This window comes from Ostrinia furnacalis, unplaced genomic scaffold, assembly GCF_004193835.3.
Source record: "Ostrinia furnacalis isolate ACB-3 unplaced genomic scaffold, ASM419383v2 OfSCF0450, whole genome shotgun sequence".
NCBI lineage: Eukaryota > Metazoa > Arthropoda > Insecta > Lepidoptera > Crambidae > Ostrinia > Ostrinia furnacalis.
Window position 1 is genome coordinate 479,714 of NW_021130689.1, and position 22,800 is coordinate 502,513.

The following is a 22,800-nucleotide window of genomic DNA, read 5'->3' on the forward strand; positions in this document are numbered from 1 at the left end:
CTAAATGTAAAGAAAAGAGTAATCACCATAAAGCATAGGATTGAGTGACCGAAAACAAATCGTCTTTTCGATTCGAATATCAAAGGCATTCTGGCGAGTAGCCACAGAACTTATTATAGGAAAATTTCGTCTCCGACCCTTACGTGAGGAGAAATCGAATCGGATGGCAAAAGACGCGGCGATGTCAAACATTAATCTATAAATCAAACTTTCCATAAATCAATTTTAGATAGATTTTATTAGTTTACACGAGTTCATTATGGATATTCTAGCCCTTTCAGATGATATTTTCGAAGTTTTAAATCAATCAAAGGAGTTTAAGGGACGAAGAATAAAATGTGCAATCAAACCACAAAATTGCCTTCGGTATCAGTAGCACTGCTTTTTACATTTTTGATGATAAATTGGATTATTTGATATTTTTCTATTCACTTAGATAGTGGTTGTGCCATTAGAAATAGATGTTGGCTCACAGTAGGTATGAAAGGTAATTAATTAAACTTGTTTGCAAGTAAACATTGATCAATCTATTCAATCAATCAATATTTTTTCGATGACTCACCTTTTGTTTAACCTCCATATGTGTCAAACTTCAGCAATCACAGTGTTATTCGTATGTCGCGTATCTGCAATATCTTCGAGAGCAATGTCCCAGGGTCCACTGTGATTCCAAATGCGTTTGTTTTTTGCAGCCCTGCGAAGCGAATGTTATTCAGGGCGGGTAGATAAGACAATAATGACAAATTCCTGATATATGTTTTCCTCCCTTGAAAAATATCAAGCAGCAATTCGGCCACCCGTCAAACACTGTGAAATAAAACAGTTGATTGATTTAGACCCTTAAGGGCAGCCTAATAAGTCCCCGCCGAATTTCAAAGAAACAAGGTCAAACTTTTTATTGAAAATTCGTATTACCTACTTTCAGAACAATTTAATCAATACAAAGTGTTCGCTCCATTTGTGTCGGCCTTGATAAATGATTTCCTTTTTTCAGATGACCTAATTTTATATCTTCAATATAAATATTATTATACACCACTAAATTTTAATCACCGAAAAAAAAAATTCTGGGTAATGAGTTATTGATACTGATCCCATTTGTGCAAAAAAAAGAGTAAAATAAAGTGACTCAAAATATCCTCCTAAAATTGGTAATTTATTGACACACGCGTTGCTAGCACTATTTAAGTACGATAATGTAACACTTATTAGAATTAAAAATGGTCTAAGTTAGTTAAGTATGTAATAATAACACTGGAAGCGTGGTCGAGGCGTGAGCGAGACAGACAGATCGATGCAACGTGCGAGCGCGTACGACTACTCTAGCGAGCAGCGGAGTGACCCAGCTGTGACGCGTAAAATACGGACTAACGAAAATTTAATTAAAAAATTAACTTCATGAAAACCATTTCATTTTCTTTTGCTTTCAATATTCCACACGTTTCTACATAACCTGTTAAAATTTTTTCGGTGATAAAAATTTAGTGGTGTATACGACAACAACAATAATTCTGATCTAATGATATTCCAAGTAAATCATTTTTGTTTCCTACAAGGGATAGTTCGGTTCATTAGTCTCAATGCTTAATGAACGATGAAGGACCAAGATACCGAAGTAAAGGCTAATCGAGTTTGTTTGTTTACCGGCTTGATACCGAGCCCGAGGAATCGAGTTATCGTAGTTATAACTTTCACATGATTCAACATGGTGGTTGTAAATTTCGGGCCATCAAATTTCGATTATGCCGTCTGGCCAAGATTCCGCGTGGAATCGGCCGATGCTCGAGGGCTGTCGTTTAAGAAGTGCCCTTCAGATCATGACAAATCTGCCCTCGAGCCTTGAGGCGTATGCAACCGATTGCCCTCATCATTCTTCGTTTTTTATTACCTTATTAAATGTTGTTGGAACAGGCAGCTGGTAGGTTGATAGCGTCAATTTTTTCGCTGACAGGCGACCGAATGTCTCGTGTTTGTTAGCGTATTTTTAGACTGTAGTCCCGTCAATACTGTAGCGCTTAGATAAGTTCTGACAGGCGCTTTGTTTTTTCTGTCGACAGACGTGAACACGTATAATTTAGCTACCGAAGATAAAATTCCTGATAGACAATATCAGCTTAGATACTTTTGGCATGTTGTGGTATGATGAGAAAAACAAAGCATAAGATCATAAAATTCTAGATTACGCCGTCTATAGATTCACATCAAAATTATATGTATACGTAGGTAGGTAAAATGTATTTAGTTACAAATCATACGAGTATTACGAAACCGCTCCAATGACAAAAATAGTTTTCTAATGGGTATTATTGAAGCTCTTAGGTAGCATTGCAGGTATAATTCCAAACTTTAGATTCATACTACTTTGTGTAATAGAAAGAAACGTGATATTTTCCCTATTTTTATGCGGACAAGGTTGAAGTGTCCATCTACTTTACTATCTCGCTGTATATCTAGCTAAGACATGGATACGTCTTTGGGGAGTTGTTTGGTGTTGTACGGGATCTTGTTTTTCTGTTTATTTATTCCGCATGGAGTCAGCCATTCGTCATGCCGGCCCAATACTGTCTGGTGTCGACGAGCCACCGACACAGGCGTGAGAGGAATTTGTGTCGGCCAGGTGAAATATCGTCGACATTTCAAATGTTGCTGGCCCACATTTTATCTTTTGATGTCTGTTTGGGATTTTAGATACATAAACACACAATTGAGTGCTTGTTTCATTTCTGGCTAGATTGTGGCAATAGAACAGCCATTTACAGATTGAAATTCAAGACGTTCTTCAGACTACGAAGAACTGTAGCTCCTTGCTACGAGCCGTAGTATTTCGTAGCGTAATACGCTTGAGTTGAAGCAAAATAAATACCTTCTGAGCCGTAGCTTTACTAGTTTGAAATTATCTTTGACGGCATCGTGATTTTGAATAATTAAATACCTTAATTGTGGATTGAGTAAACCTAATGTTACTCGTAACTATTTCACATTGTTAGTTAACAAACATATTTCAATAATTAATATTTACGATGGTTTGATTACAATACCAAATTGTAACACCTAACTTCATCAAGTATAATTAGGTGGGTGACATAACATCTAGCGGGCGCAAACAAAGACGCATAATTAATGCTCTCCTAACATTGTAATTACAATCTCAGTCGCAGACTTTGATGAATCGTGCCGCAGGAACCGTTGAACCCAACATGACGGGCGGTTGTTCTCTATAACGGGCCATCTCTAAAGTAATTGCAATAAAGTGCAAAATTGATCGGGTGACCCACGGTCTACGATCCATTTCTCATATCCGATGAAACAGATTTATCTCTTTCAAAACATGAAACTTTACACAATAGCGCCCAGATTTGTGATATAAATAGAAGAAATTGAAATTGAATTAATAACGCATTAAGTGATTAATTTTAAAGTTACTTCGGAACCATTGTTTGGAGAATCCGAACTTGATTAGTCCGTCCAATAAGCATTAATCAACCAAATAATTTATCTCAATTCAAGAAATTCTAAAGACTTCAGATCTATAATAAATTCTAAAATCACTCTTTCTCGGAACTCACCGTTTTTATGTTGCAAATATTTGACCGGCTTTATTCATTATTCACGACATTGAAATTAAAATGAATAAGAAAACTGATGAAGTGACGATAATAAAGCCCGGATAACATTATTATTGTTCCGATTTCTGTATAATTTTGAAATAAATTTATTTGCCCGGCGTCTTTGTTCTTACGGAAATTCATGAAAGTTTACTTTTCAGTAGCTGAAAGATTTTATTCGTAACAATGTTATAGATCTTTGAAACACTGGAATACCTAATTCCACAAAGTTTGTTGGGCTGTTGCTAATTTGATTTATTTTGTTTTGTTTTTCAGTCGATTTAGTTTTTACTGAAAGGTGGGATAATGTGGTCCATCGCTGTTTCATCGAATATCGTCCGTGTTCGCGTAGGGTAGGTATTGAAATAAATCTTGGCAACACAATACGCAATAATGGCGGTCCGGGGGGTGTTGTGGCAGTGTAGCTTTTATCAGAAATATTTCTATTGAAAAATGATGGGGCTAAATGTTTTCCTCCGTTCCATACCTATACAACACAGAATACCTGTATTCTTCGAATCATTGCCAGCTCACCAGAATGTGATTTCATCGCTAAATCGTCTAAATATTTTACGAAGATAAAATCTAAAGGGACTGCAAACTAATAGGGCAATTCTCGAATCGCAGATCGTCGCGGGGACCGTCACCTTATCTCGCCTTGGTTGTTTGCTTCCGACCCAGAGGTGTATTTGTCACACTCCATTTTACCAGAGTAGGTATTAGACGGATAAAATCCTCCTTTTGTTAAAAGTTCAAAAGTTTTATAAAATTCAGGAGTGGAATACTTATTTTCTTATCCAATCTTTAAAGTTGAAGATAACGCTCATGGATTATAGTTGAGTTCCGTAGAATTTATGAATAAGTTCATATTCAAACTCACATTTTTTAATAAACACACTCTTTATTAAGTTAGTAAAATACTAAATTAACTTCATTAATCATCGTTGAAGACGAATTTTGATATTTGTACTTACTGTTTTTTTCCAAAAAGTAATTTGACTATGAGGAATATCTACTCAAGTGACGAAACAGCCAGCTTTTTCTAAGAAAAATATCGCAAAAGGAAAAGGAAGACCCTTAAAGTAATTTTTTTTCAACAGCCAATGTTGGTACTATGTGAACGCATTTTCGCCAAAAAGATTCTTTAAAAGATTGTCCTGGAGTTGATTCTGTTATCTTTCGCTTTTATGGTCATTGAGGGAAACTTCCGAAGATTTTCCGTTTACGTAAAAACTTTCCTTGAAACATTTTTATTAACTGTGGTCATAAACAGAACTAGGTATATGGTTGAGGTCGTTAATTTTATTTTATTTAGGTTTGTACTTACCAATCTTTAAGTTACTCGGTTTGGCTTTGTAAATATGTAATTGTATTTACTTACTTACATTATGTACAGCTGTTTTTAAAACCAGTCGCTCTGCTCTAGCTTCAAAGGAGTTACAGTACTGACATCTTAAGTGAAAAGCATTTTTATTTTATTTATTTATGTAGCCTAGATTATATACTTACTTTAGTTCTAGCCGAATGTCGGTATTAAGCGTTTGTTTTAGCTATTCATTGCTCCTCTATTTCTACAAATTCCTTCCTTAATCAAAGTTGAGTGCCCAATTTGCACTAACTAGTATTTATTAGAATGGATTCTGCTTCCATTGTCTCCACGACCTGAATCGTTTGTTAGCTCTTAACTATACTCAACATCAAATAAACCGCACCTTCCGCGACGCGAACTTTAAAGATTTTCTTCTGACATAATCATGGTGCCCCAACAATATTGGTGTTATTTGAAAGCCCAATAAATATCCTTATTAAAGAAAAACACATTTAATTTCTTAATAAATGATTAACATATAACATAAATGTGACTTGAAAAAAGACCTCACTTTGGGCTCACCTCTGGGATCAATTAGACCAAATTTTATGATTATAAAACCAAATAATGATCACACGTGTCCTCTTTAACAGATGGATAGCGATTAATCCCAACTTAACAGTTTTGTAGACATAAAAATTGGCTCAAGCGTAACTGCCTATTTTTTTAAGAAGTGACTCTGGATCCTTCTAAAGATACATTTTTGGGGTAAAAAGCTTTCCTTTAATGAAATGAAGCTTAGAACTAGGCTTTTAAATGGTGCCAATATTGGTGGTAAGTGGGGATGCATACGTTTGAAAGTGCTTGTCGCGGGAGGTGCGATTTATTTGATGTCGAGTGTATTTTGCAGGTTCGCAACTACTCGTACGTTGAATATTCATTGGATTATCTATTCGTCGCTTATTTAGGTACCTACGTTTAGTGGAACGGATAGTCACGGTTTGTGTCAATATTACGATAGAGTAATCGATATTCATCGTGATTATGCAAGTCTACTAAGTTCATGAATTATAGACTTATGATAGGTTCATACTTACGGAGCTGTTTGCTTGGTACGTAGTTTGTATGATGTACGTTGTATTGTACGATACCGCAGGTAGTTTAGTTGTTTATCAGTCTTGGTATTTGATACCATTCACCAATAAATTCAAACTTTAGCAATTTTTCTATCAACTGTAAGGATTTATAGTTCTTTGCAACTAAAGATTCTTGAGTTTTGTCAGCTTACGAGATAAAAACTACGCCTTTTCATCGGAGCTGCCTTTCCAACGTGGTACTGTAAATGTTGTTGTACGGTCAGCGTCAAATTATTTCGTGACACCCAAAGTAAACAAAAAGTTCGCAACACATCTTTGTTACAAATGGAATAAGGTTGTGTTGTGCACTTTTTTGAAACTTGAGTGTCCACTTTTTTTGTAACACTTTTTTGAGACTTACTATTTGACGCTGACTGTACATTTGGCAACAAAGTTTAACTCTACCACGTAGAGCGTTGTTTAAATCTGTAGACTCACTATTAGGAAGGTGTGAGGTAGACAATTGGGTTAAGCTGTGATTGCGGATTCGAAGCTCAATTCAATGTTAATCTTATTCAAAAGGTTTATTATGGCTTGTAGATGTTGTTGACGCTATTTTATATCTTTAGGATCTCATTATAATTTTAGTTAAAGAATAAGATTATCTATGGGATTTGTTAATATTTATCACATCTTTTTATGTAGAAAATCAAGTATCTCCTGGACCTTGTGGACCTTTTTGTACCTTGAAATAGGTAACTTGTACCTAGTCAGATTTNATGCATAACTACCTACTTGTAGTGTGTGCCAGAAATTACAATATTTCCTAAACTGAACATATTTTGGGCTGTCATAGTGTCACATGAAGGAGGGATTTACACAAATAATATAAGTAGCATTAAGTTGAACATTTCAATTTATTTTAATTACATCTTTGGTAAGTACAATGGCGTAGGTTTGGGTGGCCCCGGGAGATTGGTCTTTGGTTCGTGTCTATCGTAACATCTTTCATGATTGTTTAGTACAATATTCAGGCCAAGGGGTGATAAGATTGACTGTTTATTCATCACGTAGGGAGAAACTTCAACTAAAAAGTTTTTACCAATGAAGTAAAAATTACACAATTCTGTATACCTACTTGTAAAGAAAATTTATTGTTGTCGCGTCGATCCATCTCAACTTGGCGACACATTACAATGAACTTCAATTTGGTTAAATTAACTTTAAAGTGGAAAATATACTTATTTTACCAACATTACGCCTTACTTATTCGTTACTTCATTGGGAAGAAAACATTGATATACTATTATCATAGTAATACTGTGCCATTCTGAAAAAGTTATCTTATTATTATAATCGTATCGCCTTACTGTGTTATGTACCTTATGCATATACTTATCTATGTTTGAGAACTTCAGAATAAATTATAATTATCAAGCATGGAGTCTTCAAAATATAAATTGTCATAATTTGTTAAAATAAAGATTGAGTATATCGGTTGTAATTCCTATCTATTCATGACTTACATATAAATATCTTTGGAAAACTTCGGTAATCCTTATATTCTTAGGTATATTCAATACAGTATCGTACAAAACACCTATTCATAAATTATTATTACATATCAAATCCTTATTATATCAAGTGACAAATCTGGAATGGTAATCAAACCGAGCACGGGTTGGTTATCTTATGTCGGTTCTAATTTGTATAAAATTTACCTTTTGTTATAATTAAATTATATTATTATCTCAATGACATACTTAACTTAATTCTGAATGTGACTAATAAAGTACAAACAAAGTAACTTTGCTTTACCTTAAAACACTTTTGAAAAAGTATCTTTTAACGAAAGAATAAATACCATCCTAAAAATATCAAAATAAATAACCAAAGCGTGCTTGATTTTTGTCAACTAACTTTTCAAATCACACAATATAATTAAGTCTGCAGTTTATGGAACTATTTACATTTCAACAAGACTTCATTCATTGGTAGGGTTCTCGTGCAATATTACCTCAGCACCTTCTTCGATTCAATACAGCATTCGAAACTCTATGTCTTTGACAATCACCTAATTTACCATAATATCACACATTGATATTGTACACTTTGTACGAAACATTTAGCTTATATGCGAAAAGAGTATCGTTATATAATATTAATTTATATTTATGTGAAACTTTATAGCAAAACAAGTTATGGCACACTAATGATTAATAATTAGGATTTTATTCATTCATCATTTAATAAATACAATTTTCATTTAGTTTTTTTACAAAAGTATAATTATAATCAGTTATTATTTGTTTATAACATGGGGTTCAGTCCAGTTTATAATTTTAAAATAAATTTCAAGGCAGAACTTCCCTCTGAAATCCCTAACCGTTTTGCTCTCTCAATTTTTTTTATTTATGTCTCTATAATAGAGACGACATATTACAAGACTGATATTGTTATGCTTTTTATATACTTTTGGGTATTGAGTGCTCTTCAGATAATGTTCATTATGACCAATATCATTCTTAAGAACATAGATAGTCTAGCGTTGGAATAGGCCAATTTATAAAATATCTTTTGCATCTGTCTTTTTAAAACTGAACGTATTGTTTGTAGGAGTTAAACAAGTAAACACAGAAGAAAACTATTTCTTGAATTGCTGTCATTAAAAATTTCACTTTGACGATACAAACAATTTCTTTAAAATACGAGTAGCTGGTATGCATTGCATTTACAACTTCATATAATTTATTAATCTATTATTACAGTAGGTACTTACAATAATATTTACAAATACTCCAGTCATCATTTTCGTTCATCACTCATCGTCATCATTACCGGTTACTTTATTTCCTTCACTTTACACGAAACACGGACGGTTCTCACTTTTCCACAAATGACGCGGATTCAATTGAGTCACACACAAATAAACACTTATTCATATTCTTACGTAGGCGTTGGGTTATTTACTGTGTTTGGTTTTCTTCTCGACATACGAACGGCCGTAAGTGTCTTCGAGCTAGCTATTCTCCTGAGTATCGACGATTCGGGGAAGTCTTGATCACTGCGACAAGTGATCAAGTTCTTGTAGGCCTGCCGGTATTCCACCGACATCACCACGTATATGATGGGATTGATGCAATTGGTCAGGTATAGGAGAATGTAGCTGATAATTTTGACAATAGGGTGAAATGTGAACTCGAGGAAAATCTTTGTAATCGATATAGGCAGGTAGCAGATGGCAAATGAGAGAACTATTGCCATGATCAGCGTACGAAGCTTTTTGTCTTTCTTAGATGGAAGCAGTTTTGGGGCTCTCGGCTGTCTGAGCGCAGGAGTACATGCCATTCGAATTTTCTGTAGTGCTATATTACTTCTTGATAGACATTTATTACTATCTGTTATTTTTTTATCTCGATCTTCTGTTGTGGAATGGTCCAAACCAGAGTTAGAGGATATTTCTGGCATGAGACAATTGAAAGCATGGCAAGTATTGCGTTGAGGAGGTGAGGAAGTCTCAGTAGTTTGGCTCGGAAGTGTAGTTGATTCAAAATCAGTAGAAGTTCCAGCAACAATTTCAGTTTTTGGTCTTCGTATGCGTATTGGTCGTCTTGATCTTTTTGCGATTTTCTTCACTATCAAAAATATCCGAGCATAGCAGACTATAATAGCAATCCCTGGTAGTAAAAAGGCTCCGATAAACATCGCCTTTTTTGGTGAATTGTCGTTTACATCTGGTATGATGGTGCATGAACCAACCATAGGGTTCAGGCTGAAGCGGCCCCACTTCTCTTGCCATGTTGGAACTAGAACCGCGAAGCAGAATACCCATATGGTAGCGATCATGGTCGCTAGATATGGTTTGCTGTACAACCTGTAAAAAGGAAACGAATCATGAACATTTATTTCTTAACACAGAAACTTAAAATCTTGCCAAGAGTTGCATTGTAAATATCTTACTATACTAAAATTTTCTGTGGCAATGATTACTTACTTCGGATATAATCTAGGCCAAGCAATCATGATGTATCTGTTGATCGTGATGGCCAGGACTGTGAAGAGTGAAATGGCGACCAGTGCATATTTCGTCAGCGGGAACATGCGACATAGAGTTTTCCCATGTCTCCAAGATTGGTTCCAGAAGGTGGATGCAGCCAGCGGCAGATTAAAGCAGCAAAACAGAAGATCCGAGAGAGACAGACTGATAATAAATATTGCTGTTGCATTCCGAACCTGAAAAAAGAGCAAACGTTGGTCAACTTGCAATGAAATTTGCAATAAGGGCAATGGAATTATGTCATTGTATGTTTTCCTTCTGGGTAATTTATTAAACCACAATAATGACATTGGTAAATTACCCAAGCAATACGTTATCTTTCGCGTGTTAGGTGATTTCGTTAGTCTGTAAAATTAAAGACCTGATTTATATTTACAGTAATTCAGGATATTATGGTACTTTATCAGTTACATAAATTCACGATAAAATCATGTGCGTTTGCATTTCGGGAAACTAAATTATTATAAGGTACAAAAATTTGGTTTATCAGCAATAAGTCATAAATGGTATGCGCATCTTATCATATTTGCGATTCATTTCTTTATTTAATGGATAAATAACAAGTTGTTAGTAATCTGACTCGCCCAGTTTACTTAGCAGTGTAAATAACTTCGATTTTTATCTGTGATCAACGCATTCGTTATTGATGCGTAAGTAAGTTTAATCTATACTTCTATACTAATATTATAAAGCTGAAGATGTGGAACNCGTCTGTTTCTGTCTGAACAGCTATCAGTTTTAACTTATTCATCAGTTAATACTCGTAATAAGCATTTGAGAAAAAGTTTTGAAATGACCACTTTAATTAACATTTAATTAAACATCATTAGCTTAATATTTCTATCATTACTTTAAAAAATATTTAAAATATAATTATGCCATGATGATTCATGTGCAGATATTCATAATTGTAAGTAGCTAGATTGATGCACGACATTGCATTTGTATTAATATGTATTTGAATGATTACCTTTTTACAGCGAGCCAGCGCGATGATAGTGATCAGGTTCCCCGGGACACCAACCACCATGAACAGCATGCAGCACAGCGATGCGAAGGTCAGCAGGGCATCTGGATAGCCAATGAACAGTTCCACTGCTGCCAGGGCCTCATCAGACTCATACTCGTCCAGGCCCAGCATACTGTCATTCTTCGTCACAGACACATTCACCAAAGCCCCCATTTTGTTCCCAACTTCACTGACCACTATTATCACGTCATTAAGCAACGGGCATTAGTACTGGAATGAGCCGCTCCACTTTAGTGATGAACATTGTTTATTATGATTTTCCTCAATGGTGATGAGTCAATTTACGCGCGAGCGGACGTAGGCGCTGATAGTGACGGCCTGGATACATTTTCACACCTTTACAACTAACTTTATTGCTCTCCAACATTATTGTACCTTTCTCCTTGGTCCTCACCACTTTTATTGCTAAATAATTCGTGTTCAAAACCTTTTCTCGCGATATAAACACGGTGATCACATAATGTATACTAATGAGTACATTTGCCACATTAATGGTGATTGCAAATTTTACAGTGATTTAATTATCCTTATTTTAAATATCAATTAGAGATGGGCCGACTAGTCGCCGACTAGTCGGGAAAGCCGACTATTCGGCATCATTTGTAGTCGGCCGACTAGTGACGACTATTCGGCAAAATATGCCGATTATAATCGGCGCATTACAAAATTAAATATGTGAATAAAAGAAACTCATAATCACCAAGATGATTATGAGGTAGACCAAATGCGTTTATCTAAACCACTTTTGACTGCAAGTCTAATTCATACAAAGTTAACATTAGTTAAAATTACCAGGAAATCATCAAAAATGTGTAAAGTTTATGTAATTTAATTTGTCCAAAATTATGACACTTTTTTTTCGGGGAAAAATGCTTGGAATTGCATAACTATCCTGCGGGGAAGTGGTAGATTATGTGGGGCTCCTCTCATCGGAAGGATAAGGAATACCCACATAAATAACCACTGAGATCGCGATTGCCTTAGTGTGAAGAACTATGGGAATCCGGACAAAGCCATCAACTATCACAGTCCGTCCCGGCAATTGCCCACCTGTATGGCAGGCCCTGCCTATCCGACGATGGTGGTAGTCCGTGCTATGCAGGCGGGGGTAGGTACCCCCACGCCCCCAGCTCGCTGACCATCACCGTGGAGGGTGGAGAGGAATCAGTGGGCCTAGTATGCGTGCCGCGATAAGCGCAATTTTGCCCATACATTTTGACGTCGATAAGTAAGAATAATATGACGGCACGCATCCTAGCCCAGCAGGAGGCGATCATATTGTCACCTCTGACCCCTCCGCCGTCGAAAATTATGACATCTAGACCTTAGGTACTGTTAGATGATTGTAATGTTGCTTTTTATTTTTTCTCATATTAAAGAAATCTCATTTCTCAAAAAGTTATATTTTATCTCTTTAGAAATCTAGATATTCATATTTCTTTGAGAAAATCTAGATAATTTATTCTTCGGACAAGTAGGTATTAGAATGATCGGCATTGCCGATTAGTCGGCCGACTAATCGGCAATTTGAAAACCGATTAGTCGGCTAGTCGGTTAGTCGGCAAAGACCATAGTCGGCCCATCACTAATATCAATATTTCATCCTTATATTCAATTTACATTATTCATCTTAGCCTATGATAATAAATTAAGAGATTGCACAGTTTATGTTCTAAATGCTATGAAAACAGTCAATATAATATTGGTTTCATTTTATATACCTAACTGTAACAGTGCTTATACAAAACCTATTGTTATCATTAACTCGTAACTTCCTCTCAGCACAAACACGGACGGTTCACAGTCAACATTATCCACAGCGCTTATAACCACTTCACACAGTTTGTTCACAGTTCAGAGGCGTGCAACCTGTAGTGTCTGATTGCACCGATGGCTCAGGAAGCGCCATCGTTCACGACTAGTCACGGCGGGCGCTTCTCGGAGACGCCGTCGCCAGACGAACGTCACGCCCACCGCCGACACATCAACAAGTTCTTGTACGCCTGCCGGTACTCGCTCGACATCACCACGTAAATGATCGGGTTGATGCACGTCGTCAAGTATATCAAAATGTACCCCGCTATGTTCGCAGCGGGGTGCGACGTGAACTCCCTAAATATTTTCGTCAAAGTTATAGGTAGGTAGCAGACCCAGAAAGAAAGCATGATGGCCATTATCATCTTCAAAAGCTTTCTGTCTTTTGGTGTCAGTCGGGGCGGTCGCACTGAAGCGGGCGATCGCCGTAGAGCAACTGCTGCTTGACGTAGTCTTTTTGCAGTTTCACCGCCACTTGGTGTCCGTGGCTTTGCATCAAGTGCACATTCGTCATCATGGCCATCTAGAGTATCTACGCCAGACGAAGATGACCTTTCCGGGCCTGGTGTTGGAGGGCAATGTAAAGCAGGAGGAGCAAGTAGCGCCCTGCGTGGTGGAGCGACGTGATTGATTCCATTCTCGGGACCTGGAGATCTTTCAAGAGCAGTCGAAGCTGATCCAACAGCTGAATCTTCTAGCCGTGGTCGGCTTTTTGCAGGGGCCCGAGATTTCCTTGCTGCTTCTCTAACTATACAGAATATTCTAGCATAGCATACCACAATCGCTAAGCAAGGTAGCATAAATGCTCCAACGAAGAGGAATTCTTTTGGAGATCTATTGTTCTTGTCTGGTAGTATGGAGCATGAGCCAATCGTTGGGTCCAAACCAAATCGACCCCATTTTTCAAGCCATGTCGCAATTAGTGCTCCGAACGAAAATATCCATGTGCTAGCTACCATAACAGCCAAGTATCGTCGTTTATATAACCTGTTGAAGAAAAAGAAACAAGTTAAGGAACATATTTATGAATGTTTCATTGGAGTCTAGTCATGGATAATTATACTCACTTTGGATAAAGCCTAGGATGCGATATCATCACATATCTGTTGATGGTGATGGCCAGAACGGTGAACAGCGAGACGGCCACGAGCGCGTATCTTGCAAGCGGGAACATGCGGCAGAGGATCCTGCCGTGCGCCCAGGATCTTCGCCAGAAGGTGGACGCGGCCAGCGGCAGGTTGAAGCAGCAGAACAGCAGATCCGAGCAGGACAGGTTCATTATAAACACAGCGGTTGCGTTGCGGACCTGCGAATAAATATCTTGGTTTATATTCGGGTACTTCTAGTGACCTAAATAGCGTATAATAAAATGCAAATCGAAAACAAAATGGATAAGGCTTTAAGAAATTCAGTTTGGGAACAAATGAAACTGTTATTACACTTGATACTCTTATGAATAAAAAGAGGCCTACACCTATAGAGATACATTCATCTGAATTAGATTTACAATATCGAATGTAAATAACACATTCGCCAATGTAATTTTTGTTGCATAAAAGCTTTGCATAAACAAAATAACAACTTTAATACCTCAGGTTATTATGTCACGTAACTATGATAAAATAATCATCCGGGCCACCCTCCAGGATTGATAAATTGAACCAAACTCGTTATGTGGAGCAATGTAGGGAAAACTAACCTCAAGGGGAACTAAACAGAATTGCTTTACACACTCCTGTGTGGTCGATCAAGATAGTCCCTGGATAAGTTTAACTATTTTGGGACCCGCTAGTAAATTAACGTGTTTAACAACAGTTCTAAATTTAGATGTGACCTTTCGTATTCTTCGACGAAACTAGATTCTATAGTCAGTTAATATTTGTTGCAAGCTAATCAATTCTTTATTAGGTTCTTAATTTACTGTATATTGGCTTGTGTATATTAAACTTGGAAAATAAGATATAGGTAGATGTTCGTCCGTTTCAGCCAAATGACGTCTACTGCTGGACAAAGGATTTCCATAACGATCGGTGCCTGTGGTATAATTAGAAGAAAGAGAAGACTTTTAGGCTGAAAATAGTTTAAAATTTACGGAACTGCTCTGTGTTATTACTTAACCAAGGTCTCAAAACTCATTATGGACGCTCATGAATCCTTCAACCGATAGTGATTGTCGTTACCTTATCAGTTTGTATTCTCCGGACTATTTGCGTGCACTGAACCATGACCTAGGATAAAACGGGACTTGTAAAGTTTCAATCATATTTAATAGTATCCAATTTGTATTCATTGGATACTATTGAATGCCTACTTCGACTTTACCCTGAGAAAAAAATTTGGACTTTATTAGGTAGGAGTTAAGTGGCAATCAAGCTGTAGATCCTTGCTTAATACGAATCAAATCAAATATATTTATTCAGGTGTCACCAGTATTTTGGCACTTATTAACGTCAATAATAATAATAAAAAGGTAGCTTAACACCATGTTTCCTTATCTTTTGGGCCTACTACGAATTGCAGTAGTGGGAAAAATGTGGGCTACTGTAAAGTACCTTTTATGAATTGCGGTTTGTGACGCATTTTATCGTATGACTTATTACTTATTGATTAAAGATCAGGTAAGTACATACTCGTATATGGTAACCGCTTTTTACATGTTTATTATTAGTTATTAAGATATGAAATACTCGTAGATAAAATAATCCATAATTACCAACTTCTTAGCAGTCGATAACAGAAAATGTTCAAATTATCTACTTGTGTGAATGTCTCAATTTAATTGTCGTCGTCTTGTATAGTCGACTGCACATCAGACTATACATTTTTGTTGCAAAATAGTACTTTACAACTACATAAGATGGCGCAGTGTTAAGCTTAATGTGCTCGTCCAAACTTTGTATTGCCAACCTTCTTCATTTAGTTTGAAGTAACTCGATCAAAATAAAGAAAAGGGAAATAGAATTAGTTGTAATAGTGGGGAAAGGGGCTCGTCTTGTTATATCTTATCAGCAAACTACTCATTATCATGTAGAGATTATTCAAGTAGACACGCTGTCATTCGCCATTGTTTTTGTGCGATGACCACGTTATCAAAATGTACACATCAAGCGATTCACATTAACATATTTATTATCTAATTAGTGTAGATAATGTATTCAGGATTTGTTTGTTTAACATTAACATTTTAATAAAATGATTTCATTTTGTTGATCGCAATGAGTTATTTGTAATTTAAATACTTTTAGACACAGACTACAGTACATTGGGTTATTTAAAAGTGTCAAATTAAATGCTTCTTCCTCGTAGATTAGCCGCATCAAACGTTAGCATAAAATTATCTTCAATGACAACTCCAAATAATTAAATATTCCAAAAGTTTTTGGGTCACGGTGATAACGTTCAGGCAAAATGTCGCCGCCGAATGTTTTTAAAGTCTTTGATAACTTCCAGGACAATTGAAGTGCGCGGCGCACTTGTAACTCCAAACTTGAAGTAATATCAATTATACTTCAGTTCTTGTGAGTGTATCAACCGTTTTATTGGATCTTCAAAATTTCGCTCTAGTAACTTCAAAATCAAATTCTTGTAAATCAATTAAAACTTATGAACGGTGGCAATAGTACAACTTTCAAGTCTTGTTCATTGAACATTTCAGCGAAATAGATAATAAATAATTTCATAATTTCCAATGGCCTTTTAATTTGAAAAGGGCACAAGTCGTGCTGAGCCAAAAGTAGAAAAAAGACTGACCTTTTTGCAGCGAGCCAGCGCGATGATAGTGATCAGGTTTCCCGGGATGCCCACCAGCATGAACAGCACGCAGCAAACCGAAGCGAAGCGCAGCAGGCCCTCAGGGTAGTCCTTGAAGAGCTCCACCGCGGCCAGCGCGTCGTCCGTGCTGTACTCGTCCAGGCCCACCACGCTCCAGTTGTGCCCCTCTACGTCGCTGGCGAACGTGCTCTTAGGTATACTCGGCAGCAGATCACCCATCTTAACTCACTGAACATCATTCGATCACACACACTTCTCGATCCATATTCACTTAGGTCGGGACGCGCTCGATCGCCGCGTGCGACTGAACACCCCAGAACTTGCTCAGTGGCAAGAGGTCGCTAATGTATGTTTGTTGATAAAGCATTTCGTCGATGGGCGAGGTTATCGCCGCACAGCTGCTCAGGAAGTGGACGCGTATCACGCATATCACTGCCATGTCGGTCCCATTGTACGGTATCTGCAAAGATAAACTATCGGTTATTTCGGTGTTTAAGTCCGTCGAATTGTTCTTAGAAAGTGGGAGTTGAAGGGTCACTTTGGGAGCGGGTGATCTTTGAACACGGATGAGTGTTCCGCTCTTCCGTTATTGTTAACATATGAATTGTGTATATTAATTGCTCTTGGAAGTTCAAAGGAATTCCACATATCGAGAGGGTATAATTAATAAGGAAGTAATAATATCAATAATTAATTGTTTTCTTATTTGTCTTTGCGCTTGTAATAATAACATAGAGCGTAATAATAATTAACTCTTATCTTTTTATTGTAAAAATTTTCCAACAGCCATGAAATGTTTAAGTTGAAATTATTTACTTTAGAAAACAATTTGTTGTTAGCCTAAAAGTCTACGTGTGAAGTGGTCGTGTAAAATTTATCTCAAAGATAACGATAATGATAAAAGCAAATTTACACAAATTGCTTAATTAGACCCTTGAAATCAAATTAGAAATCAACTAACATGAAAGAAGAAGCGCAAACAGATTTAATAAATTCTTGGGACTTCTTATGACTGTCGGGAAAATGAGTATAAATTTTACGTGATTTAGATTTTAACTAATGAAATAACCAAACGGGGCGTAAATAAAATTATCATCACGCTGTAGGTATTCCCACAAACTTAATAGCATTAAAATATTAATTTGTTATGCTAACGTTCCTACAGTCATGTAGGTATAGCATGTAACATACTTATGTGTGTGTTACTTTGAATGCGTGCACCATGTACCCAGTATTTTAAGTTTAACTTAGCTACTGATGACAGCTGAAGAAAAGGCCAGAACAGAGGTTAAACTCGTATATTAGAATGGAAAAAACAATGAGAAACGTGACGAGAATAATATCAACGGTAATCAAAATAATATTACACAAATATTACATATGTATGTATGTAACTTATTACTTTTAGACGAGGCACATCACGTTTTAATGCGCCATTTCGTCACAAACTGTAAATAACCTCCCTTTGTGATACAATATAAAAATATTCAGACCAATTTAAGAACACAAGTGCCACCAAATCGCGAGAGCGGTAAAATAAAGCACATAATATTAGCCACGATTTTACGTACAACTGTGCACCCGCTTGTTGTAGGTAATGTCACAGAATAATAATAAGTACTACGGTAATGTGAACAAAGAAAATACGCTAAAGATTCAAGTCCTCGCATAATCAAGACGACGCAAACTGAGTATTCATTCATTTACTTAAATTACGCCATTGTCAAACAATAAACGTAAGCATTTAAATAATAAATTAATTTACGAATGTGGACTTTATATGCTTTGATTAACGGTTTAATTAGACGGTGAGCTGTTTGCCGACAAAGCTGCAAACATTAATTATTCTTATTTAATACCTACGTTAGTCGTGGATTATACGCACTACACAATGGATCCCAAAATTCCCAAATAGTTGCCCACATGAGTGAAGTTTATTCATGTGTGTATCACTGCCTTTGTACTTTGTACTGCCACTAAACGAGAATTTAATTCAGTTTATGTTATTTGTTAGAAAGAAAACAGTACCTACGCAAATGAAAAGATTAAGTCGTAGGTCGATGAATTTTAATACAAGTACTTATTACAGGAAATTGTACGTTTCCTATATTGTTATACGGAATAATATTTTTAAGATTTTAATTTCTTCTTTTTAAGATACTAATTTCATCTTCATAAAGGAAAGGGCTTACTAAATGGTACATTTAAAGATAAATTGAGAGTAATCCTTATGCTAGGGCTTCGATTTTGCATTTTGAAAACCGAGTGACATCTAGTGACCCTATGGTCCCCGTTGTTGGTGGCTACACCCGTATTCACAAACATTACTATGAGGTCTCACAGTGCGCGTGGACGCACAAGGTCCTAAAAACTATTCATAGACAATACTTGAGTGAGTGCAAAACCAATTACGAGCTCTAATCAACGATGTTCGACTTCGCATAGCGTTGCTGCTTCACTTAAGCAAGTATAGTTTGTGAACACGGGTGTATTTCTGTCCAGTAGAGTAAGGCATGTGTCATATTGTCATGGTGAAGGAAAGGAAAATATAATAGGCATTTCGATATTGCACTACACGAATTTTTAGAGTAGGTAAGTTACGAGTATGATTATTCAGAACGGTTTTCCCATGAGAATTTGTGTATTGTTTGCTTTCAGCTATGGCGTTCATCCATTATGTATATTGTTCTGTTTTGTGATGTTGTCTTGCGGCGGTTATATCACACTACATGGGGTCATAAAGTGATCAAATGTTAAGGTTTTGTTATGTAAGACTCTTGCTAAACTTGGGTTCATAAGATAAGATAGGTAATGTAAAACATATAAAATAGTATTTTTACTTATTAAATTTAATATAATTTTGCGATGGTAGGTATTCGATAGGTAACCTTAACCTTGCTTTTACAAGTGGGTTTTTACCCACATTAATATTAACATTTGAACGTCTTCAATCGGGATTTCCGTTTGTCTTCATTACAAACTATTGGTACAAGTTAACCTACATGATCTTAGGTATCTCTGTGAAGATAGTAATATGTTCAGTATGACTTGTCTTTCAGCGAAGTATAGTAACTGAGAAATATCTATTGTAAGATTGATAAAGTCTCAGACGCACCATAGTTAAGATTGATTAATTCCCATGCACTTTAACGCCCGCATTCACAAACAATACTTGCTTAAGTGAAGCAGAAAATCGAGCGCACAGCATTGAATAGAGTTCTTTGATTGGTTCTTGTGTCACCATGTGCACTGTGAGACCTCATAGTAATGTTTGTGAATACGGGCGTAAGAAAGCTCTGTAAGTCCACCCAGTCTACTTGCCATAAGCCCTATCAAAAGCTCGTAAGCCCCATTAATTCTCTTTGGCACAGAGACAGGACAGGACGTTGCAGTTAAAAATTGCTTTGAGTCAGAAGGAATGGCTAGCTCCGGAACTATATTTTACAATTCTTTTGTGATCTGAGATTGGCAAAGTACTAAAAGGTTTTTTAGGATTGATACTGACTGGGTTAGTTACACCTTGATGAACAGGAATTTTCGAAATTTATTTTTTATGCTGAAACGTATTTGCCGGTAACTTCGTTACAACATGTCTTGCTGCATTAACATTGGTAAAATTTTCACCTGCCTACACCAAAGTTAATAATATTTCTGTGAGTGCAACTTAAGTATTTTCGAAGCCATAGCGACGAGTAGTCGAAGTATGACAATATTTTGTAAGACGGTCGTTTCTAAATACGAGTAGGTAGGAGTTGAGAGTAATTTATAACACAATTTAGTCACAAAAACTTCATTTAGTTCATCCAATAATATCGCATTCCACCGATTGATTTCAAGGAATATGTTGAATCTTACGAATTCAAACTTTCCGTCTAGGTCTAAAGTTATTCGGCTTTAGAAACTTGGGTAGAAGACCCAAAACTTTTAGGTGTGGCAGACGCTCTAGCAGTTTTCGAAAATACTGAATATTGTTTGTAATCAAAGCAATACTGATTTTCGATCAAATGAAACTAAAATAATAATTTAACTGGAGTCAACTTTGATCACCAAGGTCATCTTATCCATGGGTGATCAAAGGACACCAAATTGTCGCTCGGTGATCAAAGCCAGTGATCAAAGTGGAATACACCTGATTTTAAGGTCTGAAATTGATTATTTAAATATTTTATATTGCAAAATAGCTGCTATTACAAGTCTATAAACTGCCCTTAATTTTCGGTAATGAATTTCTTAAGTTACGTGCCTGAAAACTCCGGCTGAAATATCTGTCCTAATTAGTGCTACGCGTTTATTAGGTATCATTTGTTACGTTGCGGGATTTCCACTTTTATTATCTTAAGTAGGTCTTGTGTCATTAATAAAAGGAAATATTTTTTTCTTGATTATTTTATAGTGCTTTAAAAATAACGCCACAGGTTATGCCCATCTTGGGGATGTTGCCTGGGTCAAAAAGCAAGAGTTTTAATTAGTCCGTCAGTTAACTTATCAAAAAATACTCTACACGTATTTTTCACTTTTTCAAACTAATGAAAATTTAAAGAGATAAAGCGCCCCAAAGTTCATAAGAAGAGGCCCGTGACGTCAACGCTTGCTTAAAAATGCCGCACGTTGTGACGTCGTGCGCAACTTCAACGCACCATAACTATGTAATTATTTGTTAGATTGACAAATAAAAATATATGTGTCCAATATTTTTTGATATTAAACATTACGGACTAAAAAAATTTTTTTAGGCAACTAGCCTAATAACGCCGGCAACGCACCTGTAACGCCCCTGGGTCTGCGGGTGTCTATGGGCGATGGTAATCACTTACCATCAAGTGATCCGTCTGCTCGTTTGCCTCCTATCACATCAAAAAAAAAAAACAGTCTAGGCTTCATCGTAAAGAAAAAGTGTTAATTACATACTGGACCGTAAGCCAAAATTAGTATACACATTGTATCAATTCACGCGGTATGAACGGATAAATATTTTTAAAAAACTATTAAATAGCAAAATATTATGGCTTGTGCACACGAGCTCTAATCTTTATTGTTGCCAGAGGCAATGAGTATGCACGGGAGGTAGCGCAGCGACTAGGCACAAAGGGAAAGATTAGGAAAACGGAGGCGACTTAATTAACCCCGTGCGTGTACACGCTGCACAAGATATCTTAATAACCAAGCTCATATTTATGTCTGCAGGTGCCTTAGTTTGTTAATAAAGTCTAGAAAATTAATTTAAGGTAACATTAATTCTTAGCGACGTGGTATGAGAATTTATCATTCAAGTTTATTTTTAATATGCGAATGCGTCTACGCAAAATCTTTATACATTTATTTATTTATTTATTTATTTATTTATTTATTTATTTATTTATTATTCATTATTAAGCAATTACATATTTGATCTAAATAGCGTCCTAAATCCTCTTTAGGTTTGTCTAGACGCTATTGTTCTCTATACATATAAGCATTACTCATTTATTATAATAATCATATTGTTTCTGTGGTTTCGGTACACAGGATTGCGTAGTTTTGGGGACTTTATGCCGATATTTAAATGCTTTAATTAACAGTAATTAGATTAATTACATAGTAGCTAGTTGCTTGCGTCATACTCATATCGCATGGCTACAAGGAAGTCAAAATGATACTTTGATTAATGATGTTTACTAGCACTTAGAGTTAAATCAAATAATTGATTTAATGACTGCTATGACAAACAAAATGGTCACTATTTGAAAAGTTCTTATCTGACTTTTATGTCCCTAAACGTTATTATTCCGATAAAATCTTGAATTAGTGCTTCAACAGTCAGCAAAATTCGAAGTGGCTGAGCAGTTACCGTACTTAAATGGCAGATAATAAACCGTCGACATCTGTGCTCAATAAATATTATCAAGAACTCTCAAGTGAGGAAGGGAAACGCTACGTGCGAATGTTGGAAAGGACAAAAAAACGTGCCGAGGTGTTTTAACATCCACGTTACATGTCAATATTTCTCCAGTTAAGCTAGCGCATCAAGTTAACACGTTTTCTTGACAAATAGGGCACTTACAGGGCAGATATTATTATATACCATCCTAATCCAGATCTCACTTAACACCAGGTACGATTGCGGTAGTGGACTACCTGCCTTGTTATGCATAAAAAAT

The 22,800-nt window shown here is 36.2% G+C and overlaps 2 protein-coding genes across 2 annotated transcripts; both read right to left on the reverse strand.

Annotated features, from left to right (window-relative positions):
• Window positions 1-6,888: 6,888 nt before the first annotated feature.
• On the reverse strand, window positions 6,889-12,834 carry LOC114365490 (G-protein coupled receptor moody-like). Its single transcript, XM_028322078.1, has 4 exons — window positions 12,674-12,834; window positions 11,018-11,621; window positions 9,985-10,223; window positions 6,889-9,864 (listed from the first exon to the last, which is right to left on the reverse strand). The coding sequence occupies exons 2-4, from the start codon at window positions 11,228-11,230 to the stop codon at window positions 8,937-8,939; spliced, it is 1,380 nt and encodes a 459-aa protein (XP_028177879.1). The 5' UTR covers window positions 11,231-11,621; window positions 12,674-12,834; the 3' UTR covers window positions 6,889-8,936.
• Window positions 12,835-12,937: 103 nt separating this feature from the next.
• On the reverse strand, window positions 12,938-17,182 carry LOC114365499 (G-protein coupled receptor moody). Its single transcript, XM_028322089.1, has 3 exons — window positions 16,643-17,182; window positions 13,960-14,198; window positions 12,938-13,879 (listed from the first exon to the last, which is right to left on the reverse strand). Exons 1-3 carry the CDS (start codon window positions 16,880-16,882, stop codon window positions 13,042-13,044), a joined length of 1,317 nt encoding a protein of 438 aa, XP_028177890.1. The 5' UTR covers window positions 16,883-17,182; the 3' UTR covers window positions 12,938-13,041.
• Window positions 17,183-22,800: the final 5,618 nt, after the last annotated feature.